Source organism: Mesoplodon bidens (genome assembly GCF_964165515.1).
Source record: "Mesoplodon bidens genome assembly, chromosome: 4".
NCBI classification, from domain to species: domain Eukaryota; kingdom Metazoa; phylum Chordata; class Mammalia; order Artiodactyla; family Ziphiidae; genus Mesoplodon; species Mesoplodon bidens.
Window position 1 is genome coordinate 116603393 of NC_138160.1, and position 27439 is coordinate 116630831.

The following is a 27439-nucleotide window of genomic DNA, read 5'->3' on the forward strand; positions in this document are numbered from 1 at the left end:
AGTGTTCTTCTTTGTTCTTTCTTAGAGTTGCTTTGGCTATTTGGGGGTTTTGTGGTTTCATATAAATTTTAGGATTGTGTTTCTATTTCTGTAAAAAAATGCTACTGGGATCTTTATAGAAATCGCTTTGAATCTATACATGACTTTGGGTAGTATAGATATTTTAACAATATTAATTCTTCTAATCCATGAATATGGGATTCCTTTCATCAATGTCTTACAGTTTTCAGCATAGAGATCTTTCACCTCCTTGGTTAAGTCGTATCATCTGCAAACAAAGAAAATTTTACATCTTCCTTTCCTTTAATGTGCTGCTAGAGAATTTTTGCATCTATATTCATCTGGGATATTGGCTTGTAGTTTTCTTTTCTTGTAGTGTTTTTTCTGGCTTTAGTATCAAGGTAATGCTGGCTTCATAAAATGAGTTTGGGAGTGATCCCTCCTCTGAAGTTTTCTGGGAAGAGTTGGAGAAGGACTGGTGTTAATTCTTCTTTAAATATTTGGTCAAATTCACCAGTGAAGCTATCTGCTCTTGGTCTTTTCTTTCTTGGGAGATTTTTGATTATTGATTCAATCTCCTCACTAGTAACCAGTCTGTTCAGATTTTCTATTCCTTCCTGATTCAATAACATTAATACTTGAGAGAATCATAGGATTTTTTATCCTTTATATGCTTTTAATGAGTGGCACAATTTTTAAAAATATATCTTTGCTTTCCTGGAATAAATACTACTTGGTCATCATATATTGGATTCAATTTGCTGATCCTTTTGCATCTACGTTACTGAGTGATAGAGGCATATAGTTTTGTTTCTTCAATTTCTGTATCAAAGCAACTAATTTGTAAAGTGATTCAGGTATTTTTCTTTTTCTGTACTCCAGATGTTTTGTATAAAATGAGAATGATCTCTTCCATGGATTCACCCATAAAAATATTTTGAGCCTGGTGCCTATTTTAGGAGGTGACATTAGTATTTTGATTTTGATTGAAAATTAATGTGTTTTTGTTTTTGTTTTTAATCCTGTTGGGTCTTCTTTTTCTTCATGACCCATACTCATAGTATCCTTTTCAACTAGGTTTTTGTAATTGCTGTAAGTTGGTTTACAGCAATGGTTTCCAAAGTGTGGGCCCAGGACCAGCAGCTGCATCATCAGTGGGAAACAAACTGCTTAGAAAAGCAAATTCTTGAGCCCACCTCAAACCTACTGAATTAAAGACTTTGAGAGTGGGGCCCAGCAAACTATGCTTTAATAAACTCTCCAAGTGTTTCTGTACTTCTCAAGCTGTGAAGTTTGAGAACTACAAATTTATACTATTCATCTATATCTGAGGTTACAGCCCATTTTTAAATTCATGATACTATTTGAGGCTTTCACATTGTCAGTTTTGTCTATTTGATTTCTTTTTGCTTTAGTCTTAACTGTGTTGTCCTTATAGCTTTTTGATTTGAAATTTTAGTTTTGTTTTTTTTTCCAGAAATGCATTTGAAGCTATGAATGTTCCTCTAAGTTTCATTTTAGTTGCTTCTCTGTTTTTGGCACATAGTGCTTTCATTTTCATTCAGGTCTAAACGTTTTGTAGTTTTACTTTATTTCATCTTTGACTAATTATTAAAAAAAAAAAACCCAGACATAAAAGGTTGTGTAACCTCATTTTTTACTTCTGTTTGTATTGTGTTGTAGAGAATATCATCTATGATACTTTTTTGAGATGCTTAGTTTTAGTTTTCTTTTGTGTAATCCATGACAAATGTCATGTGTGTTTGAACAGACTATTCTATGCCTATGTACAGGAATACATATATAAAAATGCTAGTGAATTATGTTGTTAATTTCTTCTTTTGTATACTTGAACTGTAAATTTTCAGGAAGAGGTATATTAGAGTCTCTGATTAGGCTATAGATATGACAACTCCTCCTTGCAGTTCTGTTACTTTGTGTGTGTGTTCTTTTTTTAAAATTTTTATTTTATATTGGACTATGGTTGATATACAACGTTGTGTGAGTTTCAGGTGTACAGCAGAGTGATTCAGTTATTCATATACATGTATCTATTCCTTTTCAAATTCTTTTCCCGTTTATGTTATTACAGAATATTGAGCAGTGTTCCCTGTGCTACACAGCAGACCCTTGTTGGTTATCTATTTTAAATGTAGTAGTGTGTACATGTCCATCCCAAACTCCCAGTTTATCCCTCCCCACCTCCACATTTCCCCTTTGGTAACCGTAAGTTTTTCTATGTTTGTGAGTCTGCTTCTGTTTTGTAAATAAGTTCGTTTGTATCATTTTTTTTCGGTTCTGCATATAAATGATATATGGAAACAACGGAATATTACTCAGCCATTGAAAAGCAACATGGATGGACCTGGAGATTATCATACTAAGTGAAGTCAGACAGAGAAAGACAAGTATCATATGATATTGCTTTATATGCAGAATCCAAAAAAAAAACTATACAAATGAACTTATTTAGAAAGCAAACAGACTCACAGAATTAGAGAATGAACTTAGGGTTACCAGGGGGAGGGATAGACTGGGAGTTTGGGATTGACACGATCATATGGTTTTTATTTTTCACTTTGTTAGCATGGTGTATCACACTGAATGATTTGTGGATATTGAAAAACCCTTGTGTCCCTGGGATAAATTCCACTTTACCATGGCATATGATCCTTTTAATGTATTGCTGGATTCAGTTTGCTAGTATTTTGTTGAGGAGTTTTGCATCTATATTCATCAGTGATATTGGCCTGTAATTTTCTTTTTTGTGGTATCTTTGTCTGGTTTTGGTATCTGGGTGACAGTAGCCTCATAGAATGTGTTTGGGAGTGTTCCTTCCTCTGCAATTTTCTGGAAGAGTTTGAGAAGGATGGGTGTTAGCTCTTCTCTAAATGTTTGATAGAATTCACCTGTGAAGCCATCTGGTCCTGGACTTTTGTTGGGAATTTTTTAATCACACTTTCAATTTCAGTGCTTGTGATTGGTCTGTTCATATTTTCTATTTCTTCCTGGTTCAGTCTTGGAAGGTTCAATTCTTTCTAAGATTTTGTCCATTTTAGTGGCATATAATTGCTTGTAGTAGTCTCTTAGGATCCTTTGTATTTCTGTGGTGTCAGTTGTAACTTTTCCATTTCTAATTTTATTGATTTGCATCCTCTCCACTTTTTTCTTGATGAGTCAAAGGGTTTATCTTCTCAAAGAACCAGCTTTTAGTTTTATTGATCTTTGCTATTGTTTTCTTTGTTTCTATTTTATTTATTTCTGCTCTGATCTTTATGATTTATTTCCTTACTACTAACTTTGGGTTTTGTTCATTCTTCTTTCTCTAGTTGCTTCAGGCGTAAGGTTAGGTTGTTTATTTGGGACTTTTCTTGCTTCCTGCAGTAAGATTGTATTGCTATAAACTTCCCTCTTAGAACTGCTTTTGCATCATCCTGTTTTCATTGTCATTTGTCTCTAGGTATTTTTTGATTTCTTCAGTGATCCACTGGTTGTTTAGCCTCCACATGTTTGTGCTTTTTTCCGGTGTTTATCTTATAGTTGATTTCTAATCTCACAGCACTGTGGTCAGAAAAAATGCTTGATATTGACTGCGATTTTCTTAACGTTTTCTTAACTTTACTAAGGCTTGCTTTGTGACCCAAGATATGATCAATCCTGGAGAATGTTCTATGCGCACTTGAAAAGACTGTGTATTCTGCTGCTTTTGGATGGAATGCTGTATAGATATCATTTAAGGCCTGTGTTTCCTTATTGATTTTCTATCTGGATGATCTGTCCATTGATGAAAGTGGGGTGAAGTCCCCCACTATTATTGTGTCACTGTCAATTTCTCCTTTTATGTCTGTTAGTATTTGCCTTATATATTGAGTGCTCCTATGTTGGTTACATCTATAGTTACAATTGTTATAATGTTACATTTTGTTTTAAAGTTATGGGTATACCAATTGATGACATAACAACATAGTAAATGTAACATTTCAGCAAGATAATAATACCTCTTTCTCTTAAGAATTGAAAACAAAGTATTTGCTCTTGTCAGATTTTCTCAGTCTCTGTCTCATAATAAATGAATTTGGCCCAGTCACATTTATGGTGATTACAGATATGTGTGTTTTTATATATACCACTGTATCTTGTGTTTGCTATCTTCCCCCTTTCCTGCTTTCTGTTGAAATGATCAAGTTTTCTTTATTCTATGGTTGTCTTCCATAGGTTTAAAAACTATCTATTCTTTTTCCAATGTTTTTACTGTTACCTTAAAATATGCACTGAGAATCATATTCTTCTTAGTTAATCTATATTTTCTTTTATTCCTGAATAAACCAGACACATTTTTATCACTGGCCCCAACAGTCAGAAATTTTAATTCTACCTTGATATCAAAACATTTTTATAGTTCATATTTGTTTAGATTTAGCAGCATGCCTTATTTCTTTTCCACATTGTATCTCAATAATTCCTTCTGGTATTGTTTATCTTCTGCATATTAAAACCTTTAGTAAGTCTACGGTTAGTAAGCTTACTGAATCTGTGATTTGAGAATATGTCTGTTATCACACTTGGATGATCACTGAGATAAATTTAACATTCTAGGTTCAAAGTGATTTCCTCTGAGCACTCTGAAGATAATATTTTCTCTTCTTAAATCAGTGATACCAATCTGATTCTCACTCAACTGTAGGTAATATTTATGACAGTTTTTAGTTTTCATTTTTCTTAAGGGGCATGTGTGTTTGATGACTGCGTGCTCATCTACTATGGGACAATTCTCCTCAGTGTAACCTGAGTAGTAACATTAATCAGCCATGTGAAGATGGAGGTTTCTGCTTACCACTGGCTTCTACTGCCTAATTTTATTTGTGATTTTTTGAGAGTGACTGTGTTTTTAAATTGACCTTTTATTTTATTTCATAGAACAGAATTGGAAAGAAGAGTGGCATGGCAGACTGTAACCTCAGATCCAGCTGATTCTAGCAACTGCTCACCAAGCTATTCCAAGATGACCATGTTCTCAAAGATCACAGCTAGGAAGCTGCCCCCAGAAAAATCCCTCCTAAGTGACAGGTAAGTCTGCTGGTGCTGCAATTAGAAGTAGTGCCCATACTCTTAGTTGCTCAGCCAGTGCACAGCACCCCTGGTCTTCAGGGAACAGAAGGAAGGACAAAAAAAAAAAAAGATGCTTTCTTTTGAGAACAAGTAGAAAGCTGAGGAAATGCTGATCCTCCTCCTTAAGCTGCAGTTGGAAAACAAGAGCAGTTAATAGACCCAAAAAAACCCCACAAAAAACATACTGGCTTGAGGCCCCACGTTGGTAGGAAGCAGGTGCTGCTCTATATCTGTAAGGTAATAGAATTACCATTCTTTTCTAAGTAGGCAGTAATTATAACTGACTATAATTTGTTATTGCTTGTCTTTGCTAGGAATCTGAATGCCCCTGAATACACAAGTGTTATATTAGGAGATTTCCCCCTGCAAAAGATAATTTTAAGCAGATAAATGGTATTTCTATGAGTCAGCTGGAATAATATCCCTATGTGGGCAGATGTGGTAAAGTGAGCTTTAAAACTAGGTGGGATTCACAGTAGGAAAAAGATAGGCCTTTCATTCCTGTGAACTGGGGAAAATAAAAGATGAGACATTTTATGAGGCCACATACTTTAAAAATATCTCATTATCAATGAAGCAGTAAGAAGATATCCATGCATCCAAAGATAGCACTCTCTATTAGTTCTCTTAAGCACATCACTCAAACCCAAAATAACCTCGCACATGGAAGAATCAGATCATTGAGCACAAGTCCTTACACTGGAGGAAAGCCCAATGAAAGAGAGATCCAGAAAGATGCTTTTATGTCTTCAACACTGGAGAAGAACCTACACTCAGGTCCAGATCACAACGACTTTGGAGTTCTTGGTGAGCTGAAAAGGGTGTTATCAGAAGTGGGAAGTCTAAGGCAAGCCAGTGAAATAATTTTCAAAAGTAGAAGGAGGGAAATAAGATGCACTTTGAGGTGGCACAAACATCAGGTGAAGAGAAATGGCCAGAGTTCACAGACCAATCTGCAAAAAACGTGCCTGTTTCCTTCAAGAAAATAGATAAACGCCTGAAATGGCAGGCTGTTTAGGGGGTAAACCTGCTTCTGAATGTTTAACAAGAATAATTCGTGTTGTAGCTGTCCGCTCTCTTTTGAAAAAGCAAGGGAAGCAGTGCAGGCTCTTTTGTGGGCAAACAAATGAGGTGTCTCTGATGTCTCAGCAATGGCCTGGTCTGCGTGCTGCAGAAAGGAGGGTATGGAGCTAAAGGGAATCTTCAACAGCCAGCATTTGTTACCTTGGACACAGATTTGCATGTCAGGGAAAAACACTCGCACAACCCACTTGCTTCCACCTCAACATTTGGACAAAAGGTAAGAGGAGAAACGTAGAGACAGGGTCCAATGATCATGCACATGAAACAGAAATGTGTTTAAGTGCACTCAAGTCCTTGGACCCTGTCTGATAAATTTAGAAGGGACTCAGCTCATCGTCCTCCTTGAGTGGACAATTTGATCTGCAGAATGTAGGAAATTCTATAATTTATAGATCTTATCATTTTAACTTGGAAGGAACTCTTGAGAGCTCCATTTAATGGCCATACCTGAAAGAAGGAAAAGCCAAGATCAGGGAGGGGTTAGCTCAATTTCAGCCTGGTGACCTGCCCACTGGCCATGGGCTGACCTTTGACGTCTCCTCCCGCTGATGGAGCATGCAGCGTTTCTCAGCCAGCTAACTGACCCTCAGAGTATGTCCTGTGGACTACCGCATAGTACCAGCTTCCTGGAAGAGCCCTGTCTCGGGTAATATGAGGCAATTCTTTCACAAAACACTGGTCCCCAATTGAATAACCATGGCTCTGCTCAATATTACAAGAGACACGGATGGTTTAATTAGTCGTTTAAATGAGTGGCAAGAAATGGTACTTACCCAACAGGCTTTTCCCCTTGCTCAACTTCTGAATCCTGTTCATTTCATTCTGGCAAGGGAGACCTAAAAATAATTTATGAAAGTCAGTTTCCAGATGGTAAGGGATATGATTGCTAATGATTGGCTTCACTCTTGACATGAAATGGAGACAATGACACACCTGGGAGTGGAATTACTCCATCTGCTGTTACTATGCAGCAAAACAAATTCAGGCCATTAGTGGCACTAATTTAAAAAAACAACATTTTATACCACTAAGTACTTAAAATAGTATTTGGGGGCTACTTGCACTGTATAGGAATCTTTCTTCCCACCAACCATTCAAGCAAATACCAAAAGTGTCTAGTCAGTGATTTCATTTACTTCCTTATATAAAGAAAAAAAGTATCTCATCAGCCAAGACTTCTATGAGCTGAGAACCAGGATAAAAGGTTACTAGTGGGTAGGTGTGTTGAATCCACAGACTGGGACAAATATTTAATCTACCCCAGGTCTTACTGCAGGATAGAAAAGACGATTAGAATGGCTACTTCCGACCTCATGGCTCACTACCCCAGGAAAGTAAAACACAGGTCTCAAGGGACAACTATGAAGATACAGAAGAGATCTAGAGAGACAGAAGGGCGACACCTTAACTCCTGGCTTTGCCACCTCCTAGGTAAGTACTTTGGGCCTCTTTCTCCCTCTCAGCCTCCAAGTCTTCAGTGATAAAACATGCGTTATTACAAACGAGCTCAAAACTGTCCATTCTCAAGTGAAGGGCTGATACAGTGGGAGCCACATGGCTAAAGTAGGGCATATGAAAGTGTGTGGTACCCTTTTGACTTCCACTCCAAGCAAAAAGAAAGGCAACCTCACTAATCTTAATTTTACTATGACCGGCCTTTGCAGATGCTGTGGCTCTGCTATTTGCTCATGGTTCTCCAGCAAAGACCATGACATTTGGATTCTCAGAGCACTTACCCTACCTCTGTAAGTACAAGTGTGGGGTCTGCAGAAGGTACCTGAGTGCCTATTTACATCTGTTACCCTTCGGATTTCACAATGCCACCTGGTCTTGCTGCTCATTCCTTGAGAGAAACTGACTGTCAAGTACTTGTTTTTGACTTCTGGGTTTAAGATGATTTCAGAGTACAGGAGAAAGATACCACCTGAAACCAACAAAAAAGAGACCAAACTCCATCTTTCTTTGATGATTAAAAGTAGCATCTAGGGCTTCCCTGGTGGCGCAGTGGTTGAGAGTCCGCCTGTCGATGCAGGGGACACAGGTTCGTGCCCCAGTCTGGGAAGATCCCACGGAGCGGCTGGGCCCGTGAGCCATGGCCGCTGAGCCTGTGCTCCGCAACGGGAGAGGCCACAGCAGTGAGAGGCCCGCGTACCGCAAAAAAAAAAAAAGAAGAATTGTCAGAATGCACCAGCTAATGTTTTAGAACTTTCTCCTAATTAATTTAATCTTTACAGTCACCATATGAGGTAGGTACAAATGGAAATGCTCATCTCCCTATGAAGAAATACAGAGAAAAAAATCTTTAGGCATTTAGAAGACTGCTCCTGAAGGAGCATCACAATCATAAGCACTCTGCCAGTTTACTAGGAAGAAAGTTTCTAATTGTCAGGCCCCTTTCTCAAACTGTCCTATAGTAATTTTAAAAACTCCACTTATAAGTAAAAATGAATCAAGCCTGAGACCTACTAAAAATGCTGCAAGAAAAAGAGAGGAACGAACAAGAAAAAACTTCACATGAAAAATTGGTAACAGAAAATGTATGCTGCTGAGAAGAAAATATTTACCAAAGATTCTAATGAAAAAAGACCATCTACAGGTATTTTAATGCACAGATACAAAAGCTCAAAGATATAAATGACATAAAGAGGAAAATTAAGCCATTAAAGATAGGAAGGCTACATCTGAAGCAACAAAACTGATGTGAAACGTCCATGTGACTGATGAGAAGAGACTAAACACGTGGAACAAAAAAAGTTTTAATTCTAGAGCTCAAAAGAGGATAACATGTCTCAGGAAAAAGTGATTGATATAGCCTGAGCAAAACTAAAACATGTCCAAGGAAGTTCATATCCGTGAAAGGCCAAGGAAGTTCATATCCGTGAAAGGCAAAGAATCCTTTTGGCTTCCAGGCAAAATGGTTACATCACCACCAAAAGGGAGAAAAATTCATATGGGTTCACTCTTTCAGTAACTACATCCAGGGCTAGGAGAATAACGTTAAGGTATCAAGAGAGCAAACTATGATTCCAGGAAGTTTATACTTAGCATCTTTGCTTTTGTATAAAGGAAACGTATATATTTTCAAACATTCAAAGACTAATTCCCATGAGAACTTCTGAAAAAACTTCTAAAACTTGGCAATAAAGAAAAGAATGATCTCAAAAACAGTCAACACGAAGAGTTTAAAAGTGCTCTTTAAAAGCTTTATTGGGCCAAAGAGGTACCCAGATCCTTAATTGTAGAATATCTACAAATTAACCATAATAAAAATACAAACTATGAATACCTATGGCCTACAGCTAAAGGAGTGCTTTGGAGGAAAACTTTACCCTCAAGTAGATACATTAAAAATAGAGGAAATAATAAAGAAAGGTGAGGGTAAATAGAACTCCCAAAGTTGGTTCTGGGTCAGGAAGGGAGGTGGTAGGAACTTTATCAAAAAAATAAAGGAACTAACTTAAGAAAATGGGAGAAGTACACAAAATAAGAAACAAAGAGCGACAACAAGTTATTTTGCTCAGCTCCTCCTAGACGCCATTCTTTTCCATAGGTGGGTCCTGGCTCCCTCCCACAACTGCTGAAAGGGCAGCCTATCTGGAGACATCGCATGTGGCCAGGGGCTCAGCTGTGCCTCGTGGTTAAGGCAGTTACTTCCCTCTCAGGGCCCTGGCATCACCCCTCCAGGTGAAGTATTAGCAATGAGGCTTCGCTTCACTCAGCCTCAACCTGGAGCTAAAGCCACATGAATTTATATGAATTCAAGCCCAAAGCTATCATTAAGCTTAATGCTGAACCACCACAAATATTCCTATTGAAGTAAAAAGCATGGCTATTATGTAACATCGATTTGGAAGAACTAGCTGATGTGATTAGAAAGAAATGAGGTACAAAAATTGAAAAGAGAAAAAATTATCACTATTTGCAGATAATATGACTGCACACCTGAAAAATTCAAGGAAACCAACAAGAATAACCATCATAAATAAGGTGAGGATTTAGTATGGTGGCCGGGAACAAATGTAATAGTGAAGCAATCACCAGTGAGGAAATATAATGGGAAAAAATGGATTTTGTCTATACTGGCAACAACAATAAACACAAGGGAAGTATAACATCTGTGAAAACAAAACTTGTAGCTTGCTGGTTAACAGACAAACCCTGTTCTAGGATAAAAGCGTTCAATATTATATAGCTGTCAACTCTCTCTAGATTAATCTAATTTTGCCTGATTCTAAATATAATACCAGTTTTTTTAAATTGAATGAACTGATTATAAAATTCAAAGAGTTCAAACATATAGGACATATAACAATATTCTGAAAGAAGATTAATGGTAGGAGAGAGTGGTCCACTAAATAATAAAACATGTCAATCAGTAGGACAAAGCACCCAGGAATACACAGATATACACAGAGCATAGAGGAGTTTTATATATGATAGAGGAAGCATGTCAAACTAGTGGGAGAAAGATGGGTTAGTCAATAAATGACAAATGGGCAAGTGGACAGCCATCTCAAGGGATCGGGGCTGGGACCCTATTTGACTGCACACACACAAAAAACTAAAGTGATAAGAGATTTCAGTAAACAAACAAAACCCCACAAAGGTTCTAAAGAAAACAAAAGAGAATTGCTTTACTATCTCACAGTGGGAAATGCCTTTCTAAGCTTAACGTAAGCCTTATGGCTTCTAAGAAGTCCCAAAATAAAAGATGGAGAAATTTGACTATCTTAAAATATTAAATTTCACCCTAGCGAAAACGCACATAGTCAAATTTGGGGAAAAATACTATTTGCAACACCTATGATGAGACCAATTCTAATGTCTTAGTATAGAGAGAGTTCCTACTGAAACCAAACAGAAACACCTAAGAACCTAATCTGAAGAAAATGTACAAAAAACAAAGACATGAAAGATCTTACACTGACCTCGGGAATTATGTAGCAAAGGTTTCTACGCCCATTTTACAGATGGAAAAGCTGAGGCACAACAGTTAAAAGATTTTCCTAAAAGGAGGAGTGGAATAACACACTCCTTAATTATGCTCCTGGGTTTTCCCTACCATGCTGAAAAGTGGAGGTCAATGAGGAGAAAAGAGCATTTGCTTTATTCTCTAGCTGTGTCTTTCTGCTTGCTGATCCCTGTCTATCTCCCCAGGACGTGACAGGGGGCCCTTCCCTGCACAGCATGGTGGCCCTGCCCTCTGGGCCCCACCTCCCTCCTGCCTTACCTCCAGGCTTCTGGAAGCAGTAGCACCACTCATTGTTAGAGAGCTTGCCATCCTTGAAGGAGTCACAAGAATTGAAGAGAGGCTTGATACAGGGCTCGTACTTATCCAGGTAGATGGCGTTGATCTCTGAGTGGTCAAGCAGGAGGTCATAGTTCATGTCCAACTTGTTGAACATCCAGCCCAGGGAGTCCTTGCAGATGGGAAGGATGCTGGTGTCAAACCCTGTAGAGGGAAGGACATGTCTCAGCTGCCACCAAGCCCACTCTCTCCTGCCCTGCTTTCTGCCCCCAAAGGAGCCCCAGGGCCCACCCTCTCCACCTCGTCCCCTGGTACTTTCCCCCTCCATGGGTACAGTCTCAGCAGCCTTCTACCGAACATGTGGTGGTGGTTGGTTGGTTTTTAAATGAAACAATCTAAAATGTGCTAAAACAGAAGTCAGCATTTGAGGAGAATATGTTCTAAAGGGAATAAATCCCCAATCCTAATTTATCTGTGATGTAAATAGGGATTTTCATTTACTAGACTTCCTTAAAACAGGGGATGCCTGAAAAAGGAAGAGTACAACCATGGTGAGTAAGAGGACTAACAGATAATACTGCAAACTATGCTTTTATATTGAGGAAAAAACACTACTTGAAAAACCAAAACAAAAAAACTATCGTAAAAGGATGGCAGTGAGATGAAACTATGTGGCACAATCCAGAAGCACTGATTATATCCCAAAGGACTGTTCAATCCAAGCAGTCTGAACATTAATGGGAGAACAAGCCAGGGTACCTGCCTCTGTTCCCCATTTTTCTTTTCTGCAATCCCCTCAAGAGATACATGACATGGAATCATGTATGACTCAGTATTTCTTTTTTATTTCCCGGGGTACGTGGAGGAGGGTTGGTTTTCTTAAAGAATTATTTGTTTCTACAGTGGGAACCGTATGTGCTCGAATAATAACACTTGGCTTAACACTCGGGATACTGAGTGTACTGTAGACAAACCCCAGAGAAGGCATACCCCACATGTAAAACTCATCTTTCTTTCGGAATCAAAGCACCAGGCAATGTTAAATTATTCCATAATCTGGATTTCTAGGACTGGTTTTATTTTCCCCAGAAAATGATGAAGAGTTCACTTTGAAGGCACTCTTCTCAGCATTTTATACTTAATTATCTCACTGAATCCTTATAACAGCCCTAAGAGATGATGCTTTATCCTCCCTATGGATTACAGAAAAGAAGCTCACGATTTAAGTTACTTGCTCAAGGTCATACAATTGTGGGGCTGGAATTCAAGCCCAGGTGGCCCAACCCTGAGTCTACATTCTCAGTCCCTCCTCTCCCAGGGCTGCCTCTGCTTCGCATGACACAGGAGCCTCCTACCCTGAGGACATCCAGTTGGCTTGGGCGCCAAGTTTAGGGATGAGCAATGCAAGGGCTGCTGCCGTGACTGTCACTGAGAATCCTGATGGGATCGATTGACCCTCTAGGGTTCTAACCTACAGCCTGCTCATCAGGCTCTACGTGCCTCACCAGGAACCCCTGCTTAGTCAGCAGGATATAAGATGGAGCAAAGCGTGCCCACCCTTTAAAGTAGCATCTTTACAACAGGGTCTTCACTCTCCAGAAGCCAGTACAGGCACACAGGAAGTGCTCAACAGAAGAACTTGTTGAGAGAAGTTTTCTAGCTACTGCAAAGTTTACTTACCCGTTCCAACATACAAAAATCTTTCCATTTTTAAATTTATACCTTTTGATATCTTAAAGCACATCTTAGAAAAGATCCTGATTTTGAGAGACTATGGAACATCATCTGGCCTCCTCTTTGACTGAAGGTCATGACTGAACAATCTCTGTGATGATGATGCCCTCAGGGGCGACTGAATAAAGCAAGATAATTGACTCTGACACTAAGACTCTGACACTAAATGGCTCCACACTTTTCTACAGAATATTTTATGTAATATGCATCAATGTAGGATATTACCATTTTAATACACAGGAAAGGGACATTTTAATACTGCTGACTGACCACTGAAAAGTGCCAAATTTGGAAGGCTCTAGAAAAGAGGCACCTGCATCTGATATCCAGGGGAACAGAGCAGCCCTTCTGGTTGGCCCCGAGCTCATGGCACTTCTAGGGTTCCGTGGTTTTCCCCTTCAGAACTCCTGGACTGACAAAAACGTCTCTCCCTCCTGTGCCTCGTGGGCTCACCAAGTGCCATTCCTTTATATCCCTCGGCTCCAGTTGCTTCAGGACATCCAACCTAAACACCTCTTCAGGGACTTGATTTGCCTGTAGCCAATGGCAGGCCTTTTGCAGGCTCCCTGGCTCCCTGGGAGGCAGAAGGGGCCTCCCAGGACTGGAGGCTGCGAGGAGCAGCTCTTTCACGTCAATCTGCTCTTCATTGAAAGGTCGTTCAGAAAGCCCAGGGACTCAGTGGCTCCTGGAAGACCCCTGAGAAAAGCTTCTAGAGACTACCTGTGAATTAACTGTCCACAAACTCCCAAGGAAACCTTTGGCAGGGATGGAAAGAAAGTCTCTTACATCCCCCTTCCCACAGATACTACAACCCCAGGACCCACTCTTTGGACACTTAGCATTTGCTTCCCAGAATCTACCTTTCCCTTAAGGTAAAAAAAAAAAAAAAAACTAGTGAAAGAATTGTCCCCTAGGATCAACATTCTCTACTAGTATCTCTAGATGGCTATGAATAGCAAAGGATAAACCCGAAATTAAGAAGATCATTCTAATTTGGGCTGAAGACCAGATGCTGGTTAAACTCTGGGTCCCACCAATTGCCAGTATCACTTCTTACCTCCTTAGTTCAATCCAGGAGCATTACATTCAGAAATCCTGTCCACACAAATGTGCCATCAGGGATGGGGTGAAATACTCTCTGTTTTAAATAACGTGTGTTTTTATGTTTTGACAAATCAGTATAAAAATCTCTACACAGAAGAGGCTGTGGCAAAGCTCCACGCATCTCAACAACTGTATTGTTGACTATGCTGTTCTGTGCCAATCGGCCACTGTGGGCAGGAGCTCTCCCCTAATGGCCTTTGCGTTAAAGGCAGTGAGAGGCTCCGTCAAGGTACAAACAGGCAGACCTACTCTGAGTTTTCTCTCCAGCTTATGGAGAGGCTCTGGGTATGGTCTCTTGCCAGTTCAGTGATGGTGGAGGGAACACTTGTCTGGGAGTTTATCTATGGAAAACAAAATGCATAGAGCTAAGCTATCACAGATGTTTGCTACCGTGTTGCTTATAATAGCTGAACATTAGGAACAACTTCAAAGCTCCCAAATAAAGGTCTAATTACATAAATTATGTTGTATCTATACATTGAGATTCTATATAGTGATGATAAGGCAGAATACTACTACTCAGCAGCCTAGAAAGATAGTCATAGTGAATTGCTGGATGATAAAAGAAGGCTATAAGACAGTCTGTAAAGTGTGTGTGTGTATACATACACACACAGACATAAATTTTTTTTTCTACGTGGCAAGGAAACATTTGAAGTATATGCCATGCCACGACGTGCTTACAGTTGTTAAAATGCTGTGTTTCTATACATTTTTTAATTGAAGTATGGTTGATGTACAATATTGTGTTCGTTTCAGGTGTACAGCATAGTGATTCAGTATTTTTGCAGATTATTGCAAGATAATGGCTATAATTCCCTATGTTATATAGTATATTGTTGCTTATCTATTTTATACACAGTAGTTTGTTATTTTGGTATCTTTACATATACTTAAATGTATTTCCCAAAAGGACTGTACTAAACACGTGATAATTTTGCAAGCAGACTTTAAAAAAACTTAAGTTGTTGTAGTATTTTCTTGATTCTAAGGCATTTCCCTCTCCTCCATATTTTAATATTTCTGAAACTGGGGCATATTTCAAGTCAGTGTATACATTTAACTTAGTGTTTCTTTTAACAACAGCATCTCGGGGTGGTCAGTCAACAACATCCAATAACTGAGGAGGGAATGTGGTGTTTAAAATGAGATAAATTAGCGAGAGTAAAGCGGTCTTACTGCCTTGGGCTGTGTCGGAGCTGGTGGGCTTGACGACCCTGTTTGCATCCTCATGGAGGGCTCCAAACCAGCCTTTGAGCCGGGAAGCGAGGTTCCTCAACTCCTTGTCCGTGCAGGCTGGAGAAAAGCAGATGGAAGAAACAGTGAGTCCGTGGGCCTTCTCCTCTTTTGAGCTCTCTACCCTCAACACGTGATGCTCCTAACAGACCTCCCTCTCCAACCAGGATATAGCTCCTTATGCCACTGTGAAAATGCCCCAAAGATGCTGCTCTCACAGGTAAAGAGTACGACAAAGGGAGAGCCGAGACGCCCATGGCAAGCAGCACCATGCAAAACTGAACCTGGACTGCCCTGGCACTCTGAAAGCAAGCTGGGATGGCCTCGCGATCACGCACCAGCCTCCAAAGACCGTCACGGGTCCCTTTTGCTAACCCGGTCAAACTTGCTATTGCAGTTGCCAGAGAAGATGTTTTCCACTGAACTCATGCCAAGAGATTAACATTTAGGAATAGCTAATGCTCTTAGGGAAAGGCTGCCTGGGACACCAAAAGATCCCAGTAAGAGTGAGTCTCAATTTTGCTTTAGCCCACATTTGGGTTTGTGGATGTGGCTTATGTTGTTGGCCTTTGAACAGACTGACTTGACTTTCCCCTATGGACAGATGGATGCCTTGTCCCTGGAAGGGTCCTTTCTATATGCAGCCCATCTTTAGCTATCCGGCTCATCTTTTAGGGTATGACAGAGCAAGGCCAGTGAATACTCCTGAGAACAAGAAGAAAATCCAGGTGGGTAGGTGGGTGCAGGCTATTTGACAGTCTCATAGAGAGCTAAGACTGGAGGAGAGAAATCCCCAAAGGAGGGACAGTGGTGCAGAGGAGGGAGCTGACTTTCCCTAGCTGCCTGATTTTACCCTAATTCCTGGGTGCTGAGAGTTCTGACAAAGGGTCCAGGCAGTGGGCCACTCCCAAGAGGCAGAAAAACCAGCAATGCATTTAGTGGTTGTTCGCATCTGGAGGGACAGGAATTAGAGACCTGAGGAGGTAAAGCCTCAGTAAATAAGAAGCCTCAGTAAATAAGAAGTGAACCCCACAACTGTCAGTTTTCCCAAATTCTAAAGCTGCAGGAGTCAGGCTGTGAAGCCAAGCAAGCCACATTACAATGCAGAGCCAGGTTCTGAATGTCTCATGGTGCTGACAAGATGTAGATTAAGGCTAGAACCTATCAGTTCAGAGACCCCAGTGGAAGGCATGGGGGTAGTGACAAACGAGCAGAGGGTCTCGCTCAAACTCCCATCCAGCCTTCACTAAGTGCAGGCTCTCACTCAACTGAGGCGACCAGCCCCCATCTGAGCTGCAAAGGGATGAATCCCCTCCAGAAGACAATACTAGGCAGAGCCTCTCCTCATTTTTATAGTTCATGTCTGCTTTCAGGAAAGCCCAGCTTTCCTGAGCCTGGGGCTTGGTCCTTGATGGAGAACAAGAGCCAAAGCTCCCAGCCCTCAGGCAGGAAAGGACTCTCTTGCCCTCCATCTGAGGGGAGGTGGTGAGCAGACCCAGACTGGGTCTGTGCAACCTCGGTGCACATGTATAGCTGCTTCCTTCCTTCCAGCCAGGAGCCAGAGCTAAACTCTGTAAAGCATGGAGTGTGTGGCCGCCATTGTTTATACGCAGGTTGCTAATGACCTCAAGACAATACCTGGCATTCAACAACCAGGACACAACTGTACCTTAAAACACCAGGCAGGCAATGGTACTGAGGTCTGTCGGGAGAGGCAGCAGAGTATATAAGAGCTCTGGGGTCTCACTGCCTGCTGTGAATCCCAGCTGGACCACTGGCTGGCTGGGTGACTTAAGCCAGCCACTTCACCCCTCAGCACCTCCATTTCATCATCCGTAAACTCAGGGTATCATTATGTGACTATAAATTAGATGAGGTGTGTTAGAGGGCTTAGCAAAGCACATGGTATACAGTAATTACTCAGCATGTGCCAGCTATGATGTTTATTACCTCTACGATTGTTTTCATTTCTAAATTGACAACTTATCAGTAAATGTGGAGCAAATAGAACAGCATTCAGAAAACCAGTAAGACAAATATACCTAAACACAACTGGCTTTGGCCACACAGGAAACGGGTGAACACAGATACCTGTGCTATCCAACAGAGTCACCATTAGCCATTTGTGGCTATTTTCATTTAAATAAACTAAAATGAAATAAAAGTCAACATTTAGTTCCTCAGTTGCACCCACCCCATTCCAAGTACTCAGTAGTCACACGCGGCTAGCAAATGACTCCATCTGGGAGAGCGCAGATACAGACTATTTCCATCACGGCAGAACGTTGTATGGCGAGCGCTGGATGAAGTTAGCTATCCCTTTGGGATTTCCAACTTTCGGAGGTCCATCATGATATCCTGACACGCAAGCCTGTGCCTCCAGTCCTTCCCTCTAATCTGTAGAGATTAGCCGAGGAAGGAGATCACAAGCTCGCTCAAGCTGGGAACCCGCATCTCATGCTGAGCCATAGGAGGAGGAGGAACTGTGACTGATGGCGGCGCCACACGGCTCTGCCAGGTACCAGGACTGGCCCCCGGGCGCAGGCCCCCACTAACATGCTTATCAGCCCCAACTCAGACCCTCTGGGGAATAGAAGGCCCTCTTTTCTGACTTTTCAGACAGTGCACAGCTCTAAACAGGAGAGGAGGTGGTCTGTTTTCCGAGGAGAATGGGCTCTATAGTCAATCTCACATTTGAAAAATGGAAAATTAATAGCATCTATTTCTTCCTGATTGCCATGCACACTATCTATTCTAAATGTTCTTTGAGCAGAGAAAATTGCCAAGTCAACTTGGAAAGGAAATGAATCCCCATCTCACACTGCAGGATAAATTAGTCAGTCATGTTTAACTAAACCCTGACAGATGTGCAGTTAATCTGTATCTTTAGAAGATGGCTGAATTTCCCACCGACTTCCCAAAGTACACAGGCTTTGGATGGCTGATGGAATCAGGGACTGGAGTCTTGAAGGAGCAAATCTGTCGCTCAGGGAGAAGTCCTCAAGCAGGACACCACCGGCCTGGGTAGACAGAGGTCAGAAAGCTGAATCGGAGATAGGAGGCGCTCAATTACTGGGCCCTGTTCACTCACAGTGTCCTCAACCGAATGGTCCTTACAAGGAGAAAGTCAGGCACAGTCTGCCTGGAGCCAGATATATCCCAGAGAAAAAAAATAATCAAAGGCAACAGCACACGGAGAGCTATTTGCTCAGATTTGGTATTCTAGCCATAACAGGCTGGCAGTGGGAGACAAGCACTTGCCTTTTAAGATGCCTATTATAGCCCCTGCTAAAGGTCGGAAAGGAGGACTAACGCTTTGAGAAAGAGGGGACCCGAAGGGTACCTCTCACACACTCGGTTCCTCCCTGGGGAAAAAGTAATTTCAGTGTGGAGGACACCATAAAACCACATCCACCGGCCGTCTCACGCTCTGCCTGGAGCTGGGCAACTCCTATGATCTCTAGAGGGGTGTCTGATGGTCTCCCCCCTCCTCCTGGTGAGAGAAGCAAGGTCCTCAGGCAACCAGCATCTGATCGTCAGAGGGAAAGATGCTTCTGTCTTGGGAAGGGATCTGGCTCAGTCACAGAGGCCGGGACTGGATCCCTGTCCACTACCTTACCTTCCCAAGTGGTGGGCGCAGTCAGTGCCCTGCCCTCCTACTCTCCATTCTCTTCCCTCTTGCCCCCAGCCCTGGCTTCAGCTCAGTTTTAATTGCTATCATCCTCCCAGTCGTCTCTGCTCAGCATCCTCTCCCTCAGTCTTTCCATATCTGCCTTCCTGTTCCTACAGGTTAGTCTCCATCTTCCTTCCATGATCTCAGTTCTGCCCAGCATGGCTGGTGTGTTGGTGGCGTCTTGGAGATCCACTGACCCCAATCGCCGCCTCCTCCCGTAGTCAGAGAATGGCCCTCAGGGCAAACACCTGGGCCTGATGTCCTGGACTCCCACGCAAAGTTGCCTGCTTCTTGCTAGCCCACTGCCAGCCCATGGTGCCACCATGACCTCCCACCACCAAGACAATGGTAACAGGCTCCTAATCAGTCTCCCCGTCTTGCTCCCACGTTCCCTTCGCCGAACAGCAGCCAAAGTGATCTTTCTAAAATGCAGATTTGATCAAGTCGCTTCCCCACTTAGCTACTCCACTGGTTCCCAACTGCTCACCCCAACTCCTCATGTGATCCATCTCTAGTCTCTCCTCCTCGGCCTCCAGGCTCTGCCCTTACTGTCCTTTCCACACACCTGTTCCCCCTGGAGCACATCTCTTCTCTTTGTCTTGCTAATGCCTATTCTCCATCAGATCTCTGCTTTAAAGGTATTTTCTCTCCGATTCTCTAACCCTCAAACCAGGTGAGTTTTCCCTTCTATAATGCTTTCGAAGTCTTCCTCCTCAGATGGCACTCAGCACACCTGTAACTTCTGGCTCAGTGTACATCTCCCCTTCTAGATCATAGCGACACAAAATATGCCCCAAGGCTGGCTCAGCCCTTGGGGCCCAGCACCTTATGCCCTCAGCTCCTGGCATAAAGAATGGGATTTCCCTGGTGGCACAGTGGTTAAGAATCCGCCTGCCACTGCAGGGGACACGGGTTCGAGCCCTGATCCCAGAAGATCCCATATGATATGCCGCGGAGCAACTAAGCCTGTGCACCACACTACTGAGCCCATGTGCCACAACTACTGAAGCCTGCACACTGCCACAAAGACAAGCCACCACAATGAGAAGCCTGCGCACCGCAACGAAGAGTAGCCCCTGCTCGCCGAAACTAGAGAAAGCCTGTGCACAGCAACAAAGGCCCAACACAGGCAAAAATAAACAAACAAGTAAATAAAAAAGAAGGCTCTCAACGCATACTTATTAACTGGGTATAAAACAGTGCTCTTGCTGCCTTTTGTAAACTTCAGTCCGTCCATCTGGACAATGGCGTAATAAAGCTTAGCTCATAGCATCACTGCATGGAGTAAGATGAGACACTATCAATAAAACATAGCTCAGGGCTTCCCTGGTGGCGCAGTGGTTGAGAGTCCGCCTGCCGATGCAGGGGACACGGGCTCGTGCCCTGGTCCAGGAAGATCCCACATGCCGCGGAGTGGCTGGGCCCGTGAGCCATGGCCGCTGAGCCTGCGCGTCCGGAGCCTGTGCTCCGCAACGGGAGAGGCCACAACAGTGAGAGACCCGCGTACCGTAAAACAAAAAACAACAAAACATAGCTCACAGTTACTGGCATACAGCAGGGACTTGATAAATTTATGTTCCCCTTCCCATTTCCCAATTGTCTGCATAATATGTTAGAATTTTATTCTTACGCTTTTTTTTAAAAAAAAAGCCTGAGGAGATGCCTAGGATATAAAGAATGACATCTCTCCTCTCCTTATTTTGTAGGTGGGTCAGTACAAGTCCAAGAGATTCAGGTTGTAATATCTATCTGCCTTCCTCCAGGTGGAAAAGCTCCATGATGGGAGGGATTGGTCTGATTTCCCCACACCTGATATTCCCAGCACTTACCATAAAGATGGATACATAATTGTTGTTCAAAATATATGTATTGAAAGAAAACATGAACACAGTGGTTATAAAATCCCCAAGTCAAACAGCCATCAAGTGTCAGAGACAGGATTTGGATCTCGGCTATTATCTTGCTGGGCTGCCCCTGGGTCCTGGACCAGCTTTTTGGATTGATTGGGCTTGTGGGTAGCCAGTACTAACTGAGGCAATTAATATACTTGGTCCGTGATGCTCTGGGTTGAAAAAAAATCGAAACATCAGGCCCTCACAGGTAAAGGAAGCTCTGCCAGCAGAGTGCATGGGAGGAAGCTAGCTGAGTACCAGAGGATGGAGGGAGCATGTAGGCTCCCACCTTCATTAGCTTTGGTGTGAGAACAGTGGATCTTTGGAAGGACTGTGTCCAGCGTGCTGCCTTCCTGTTACGCTCCCAGAAGCATGTATCACCTGTGCAGCCCCTGGGGCTTTATTAGAGAAAAGTACAGGGCCACTGCATTACTCCAAATGTGCAGGAAGACAGTTCCCTCCCCAAGGAAAGCACAGCACTCGGGCAGAGAAGGGCCCAGGTAACGTGGTGCTCTCCCAGTGGGCTTTCCCTGTCTGTTTGGAAAATATGAACAGAATGCAATAAGCAAGTGTAAATAACGCACATGCAGCCTCTGTGGAAGGTATACAGCCCTGGAAAGAAAATGTAGAAATCACTTTTTCTACCCGGGCACTCTCTCCCCTCTCCACAAGGCCTGAAGCTTTAAGGGGTATTAAGCGCGACGGGCTCTGAATGCAGACAGTGTTGAAACAAAGCCCGGAGTGCATCATGAGTGGCCCAGCTGACGGGAGGGAGAAGGATGCACTGTGGCCAACATCATAGGGTAGAAAGCGGTGACAAGGTCACTGCAGCCCTGGTGGGGTCATGAGAGAGGAGGGGGGCACTCTGATCTATGAGTATTTGCCTATGGAGGAGTTAGCCCAGGTCAGCAGTGCTTGGGGAGAGAGCGGATTGCTCCTTCACTGAACGAGCATCAGTAGCCTGGCTCTGCCTGCCCCCATCACCCCTTCCTCCCTGGCTCCTCTGTCTTCCTTCAGACAAAGCCAAGGGCTATTGAGGAAGTTTCAAAATAGGTAAAGTCTTTGGAAGGGGAGAGATAGGAGCTGGGAAACCTGTGCTCCTTTGAAAAGTGCTCCCAAGGGCGATGACTGGTGTTCCAAGCTGATCTCGGCTTATTGCTGACTTTGGGGGCTGAATGACACGCTGCAAAGCCCTCTTAGAGGATTAGAAAAGGGGAAGGTAAGGAAACAATCCGAGGTATAAAAATATGTAAGAGATGAGGTAAAAAATAGAAGTGGGGACAGACCATAGGCATTCTGCATTTAGAGCTACAGTGTTACTATCTAACAGAGCAAGTGTGAGTGTGTCCATGCGTTACAAATCCTAACGGAAGCCACATTTGAACACCCAATTGGGGATGTTTGAAAATGGCAAATCCGACACACAAGCATTATAGGATATCTGTAAGCCTCTGCTAGGGAACCAATTACCGGTACACTCTTGAAACTCATGAAATCTTGCAACTAAAGAGCCAAATGAGCAAACCACCCGCCTGTCACATGGACCCTCCCTCCCCAACCCTAGCCTCAGCAATGCTTAGCTCAGGACTCAGGCAGAAGCTAATATGAAAACAATAAGAATGTAACTTAAACTTTAGTGCCTCTGAAGGTAATTAAAGAGTTGGGCCAGACAGGAGTTTTCTCTGGAGCAGGCCGGGAGGCCTCTCAGAAATGAAGACCTGGTGCTGGTCCTTTCAAACTAATCTCCTTCAGCCCTTCTAGGTGCTGTTGTGCATAATTAGTTAATCGGAGCAGCAGTGGATCGATGCACTCAGAGTGTTTGCAATTAGCATCTTCTGTAAAAGGTCCAGCTGAGCCTTCTTCAGGGCCGAAATAGATGCCGGGCAGAGCCTGGACTGGATCGACTCAAGGATGTCTTCCTGAACTGCCTTGCCTATGGTCCAGCCTCTTCTTTCTACCCTGGCATCCTCATGCTGCTGGGAGCCTTCAGCCTCCTCTTCCCAAGAGGGACTGGGTCCCTCGTGCCACACAGCAAGTGCCCCAGTGCTGGTGGGGGGAGTGTGCAGGAACGCTGAGCAGGGGGTGCTACACTCCACGGGAGCTTGAAAGACAGGGAGGATGAGCAAGGCTACAGCTCCCTTGGGAATGTGGGCACTAATCAGCTAGAACTCAGAGAGGTGAGGGTTGGTTGATTCTGCTTAGCATGGTTTTTAGGAGCAATAACCAGTCATACTGCTTTAAAAGAATCCCAGGGAGGCAGGAGAGAGTATCTAGGCTCTGGAGAAAGACAGAGCTGAGCTCTGAAGCCAGCTCTGCCATCCTAGCTGAGACTGGACAGGTGACTTTTCCAATCATCAGTTTCCTCATCTGCAGAATGGAGGTGATGACAGAACAAGCTCGCAGCATTATGGGAGGACTGGACTAGAACAGACTTAAGTGTTCAGCACTCGGTAACCACTGGCTCTGAGATTATTTGTGTTTGTGGATCCACCAAGCGGAAAAGTATGGGAATCCAGAGCACGCGTGTGGTATTTTCACATGAAACAACCCCTGAAGCCAGCTAGTAGGATATGATACTCCCCTGCTGTTTCTTAGAGGTTAGGCAACATTGCCAAGGTCCTACAGATGGTCAACAGTAAAATGGACGTTCAAACCCAGCTCTCCTGATTTGACATTCACTTGATCTGCTCACACACCGTGATGCCTGGTGCCTGCACCTGCACCTCTACTCCAGCCCTATAAGCAAGGGAGACCCTCTTCCCCAAGTTAAAGACCATGCACTTGACTACAGGGGTCAGAACCCCACTCCCTGCCCTGAATACAAACAGGGGTTTGGCACTGCATTAAGGGTTCAAGCTTCTACATACAGATGGCCAATAGGCACATGAAAAGCTGCTCAACATCACTAATTATTAGAGAAATGCAAATCAAAACTACAATGAGGTACCACCTCACGCCGGTCAGAATGGCCATCATTAAAAAGTCTACAAAAAACAGGGCTTCCCTGGTGGCGCAGTGGTTGAGAGTCTGCCTGCCGATGCAGGGGACACGGGTTCGTGCCCCGGTCTGGGAGGATCCCACATGCCGCGGAGCGGCTGGGCCCGTGAGCCGTGGCCGCTGAGCCTGTGCATCCAGAGCCTGTGCTCCGCAACGGGAGAGGCCACAACAGTGAGAGGCCCGTGTACCGCAAAAAAAAAAAAAGTCTACAAAAAAACAAATGCTGGAGAAGGTGTGGAGAAAAAGAAACTCTCTTACACTGTAGGTGGGAATGTAAATTGGTGCAGCCACTATGGAGAACAGTATGGAGGTTCCTTAAAAAACTAAAAACAGAATTACCATATGATTCAGCAATTCCACTCCTGGGCATATACCCAGGCAAAACTATAATTCAAAAAGATACATGCATCCCTATGTTCATAGCAGCACTATTTACAATAGCCAAGACATGGAAACAACGTAAATGTCCATCAGCAGGTGAATGGATAAAGAAAATGTATGTACACACCCACACATACACACACACACATACACAATGGAACATTACTCAGCCATCAAAAAGGATGAAATAATGCCATGTGCAGCAACATGGATGAACCTATAGATTATCAATACTAAGTGAAGTCAGAAAGAAAGACAAATACCATATGGTATCACTTATGTGTGGAATCTAAAATACAAATCAACATATCTACAAAACGAAAACAGACTCAACAGATATAGAGAAAAGACTTGTGGTTGCCAAGTGGGAGAGGGGAGTATAGGAGGGAAGGATTGGGAGTTTGTGATTAGCAGAGGCAAACTATTATATTATAGGATGGATAAACAATAGGTCCTATTGTAGAGCACAGGGAACTATAGTCAATATGCTGTGATATTTTCCATAATGGAAAAGAATATGAAAAAGAATATATATATATATATAACTGAGTCACTTTGCTGTAGAGAAGAAATTAACACAACACTAAATCAACTATACTACAATACATTTTTTTTAAAAATTCAAAAAAAAAAAAAGTTCAAGCTTCTGGGTCTGACAGCCCTGGGTTTGAACACCAGCCCCCAGTGTACAAGTGGTTGTTTTTCACATAAGTCACTGCTCTTCTCCAAGCGTCGGGTTTTTCATCCATAAAATGGTGACATTAACAGTCTCAACCTCATGGGGTTGTGGTAGGGATTTACTGAGAAGATGAAGCTTTCAGAAACCAGCAGGCAGCCACCACCATCTTCTCCTCTGAGGAGCATCAAGAGCTGGTAGCACTTACCCTTGGGAGGCTGCGAGATACGCTCCCAGCCATAGCAGTTTTAGTGGCAGAAAACACAGTCAGGACTTCCTGACGGGAGTTTTAAAGCACATACAAGGTGAATCCCCACTTCTAATTGGAGGTCATCTAACAGAGATTTGAGCCAGGTTGTGCCTGCTCAAATTAAATTGCATTATTATATGTAATTCCAGTTTTTACTTTTCAGTGCCTAAAACATCAATATATATGCATGTTCTCTTACCCTTAGAGAGTGCATCGTTTTGTGTAAAGACAGGCATGAGCAAAGGAATTAGAGCCCCATTATTCAGGAGCTCACTAATAAAGTCCTTTTTTAAAAGCAAACTTTGAAAGAGCTTAAGATACTGGCATTAGACTGGGAGGAAGATGAGTTAAACTAATTAATGGTACAACCTACAAGAAAAGACAGAGAGATTATAGAAGATGGCAGAAGAGTAAGACGCAGAGATCACCTTCCTCCCCACAGATACACCAGAAATACATCTACACGTGGAACAACTCCTCCAGAACACCTACTGAACGCTGGCAGAAGATCTCAGACCTCCCAAAAGGCAAGAAACTCCCCACGTACCTGGGTAGGACAAAAGAAAAAAGAATAAAGAGAAACAAAAGAATAGGGACGGGACCTGCACCAGTGGGAGGGAGCCGTGAAGGAGGAAAGGTTTCCACACACTAGAAGCCCCTTCGCAGGCGGAGACTGCAGGTGGCAGAGGGGGGGAGCTTCGGAGCCACAGAGGAGAGCGCAGCAAAAGGGGTGCACAGGACAAAGCGGAGAGATTCCTGCACAGAGGATCGGTGCCGACCGGCACTCACCAGCCTGAGAGGCTTGTGTGCTCACCTGCCGGGGTGGGCGGGGCTGGGAGCTGAGGCTCGGGCTTCGGTCAGAGCGCGGGGAGAGGACTGGGGTTGGCTGCGTGAACACAGCCTGAACAGGTTAGTGCACCACAGCAGCCCGGGAGGGAGTACGGGGAAAAGTCTGGAGCTGCCGAAGAGGCAAGAGACTTTTTCTGCCCTCTTTGTTTCCTGGTGCGTCAGGAGAGGGGATTAACAGAGCTGCTTAAAGGAGCTCCAGAGACGGGCGCGAGCTGCGGCTAACAGCGCAGACCCCAGAGACAGGCATGAGACGCTAAGGCTGCTGCCGCCGCCACCAAGAAGCCTGTGTGCAAGCACAGGTCACTCTACACACCTCCCCACTGGGGAGCCTGTGCAGCCCGCCACTGCCAGGGTCCCAGAATCCAGGAACAACTTCCCCGGGAGAGCGCACGGCGTGCCTCAGGCTGGTGCAACATCATGCTGGCCTCTGCCGCTGCAGGCTCGCCCCGCACTCTGTACCCCTCCCTCCCCCCAGCGTGAGTGAGCCAGAGCCCCCGAATCAGCGGCTCCTTTAACCCCGTCCTGTCTGAGTGAAGAACAGACGCCCTCAGGCGACCTACACGCAGAGGCGGGGCCAAATCCAAAACTGAGACCCGCGAGCTGTGTACAAAGAAGAGAAAGGGAAATATCTCCCAGCAGCCTCAGGAGCAGCGGATTAAATCTCCACAATCAACTTGATGTACCCTGCAACTGTGGACTACATGAATAGACAACGAATCATCCCAAATTGAAGAGGCAGACTTTGAGAGCAATATTTATTATTTTTTACCCTTTTCCTCTTTTTGTGAGTGTGTATGTGTATGCTTCTGTGTGAGATTTTGTCTGTATAGCTTTGCTTTCACCATTTGTCCTAGGGTTCTATCCGTCCGTTTTTTTTTTTGTTTGTTTGTTTTTTAACTTAAAATTTTTTTTTCTTAATAATTATTTTTTATTTTAATAACTTTATTTTATCTTCTTTCTTTCTTTCTTTCTTCCTTTCTTTCTTTTTCTTTCTTTCTTTCTACTTTTTCTCCCTTTTATTCTGAGCCGAGTGTATGAAAGGCTCTTGGTGCTGTAGCCAGGAGTCAGTGCTGTGCCTCTGAGGTGGGAGAGCCAACTTCAGGACACTGGTCCACAAGAGACCTCCCAGCTCCACATAATATCAAACGGCGAAAATCTCCCAGAGATCTCCATCTCAACACCAGCACCCAGCTTCACTCAACGACCA

The 27439-nt window shown here is 43.3% G+C and overlaps 1 protein-coding gene and 1 long non-coding RNA gene across 3 annotated transcripts in view; one reads left to right on the forward strand and one right to left on the reverse strand.

Annotated features, from left to right (window-relative positions):
* Positions 1–5273, forward strand: part of LOC308616706 — a 252155-nt gene extending 246882 nt beyond the window's left edge. Inside the window, exon 7 of the long non-coding RNA XR_014015745.1 lies at positions 4918–5273. This is a non-coding gene — a long non-coding RNA (uncharacterized lncRNA). The remainder of the gene's footprint in view (positions 1–4917) is intronic.
* Positions 1–27439, reverse strand: part of SPOCK1 (SPARC (osteonectin), cwcv and kazal like domains proteoglycan 1) — a 549178-nt gene that overhangs the window by 3187 nt on the left and 518552 nt on the right. For both annotated transcript variants that reach the window (XM_081233050.1, XM_081233049.1), the window contains exons 7-9: positions 15458–15574; positions 11423–11644; positions 6966–7028 (exon numbers count right to left, since the gene is read on the reverse strand). In XM_081233050.1, the coding sequence (XP_081089176.1) occupies positions 6966–7028; positions 11423–11644; positions 15458–15574 (402 nt within the window). The remainder of the gene's footprint in view (positions 1–6965; positions 7029–11422; positions 11645–15457; positions 15575–27439) is intronic.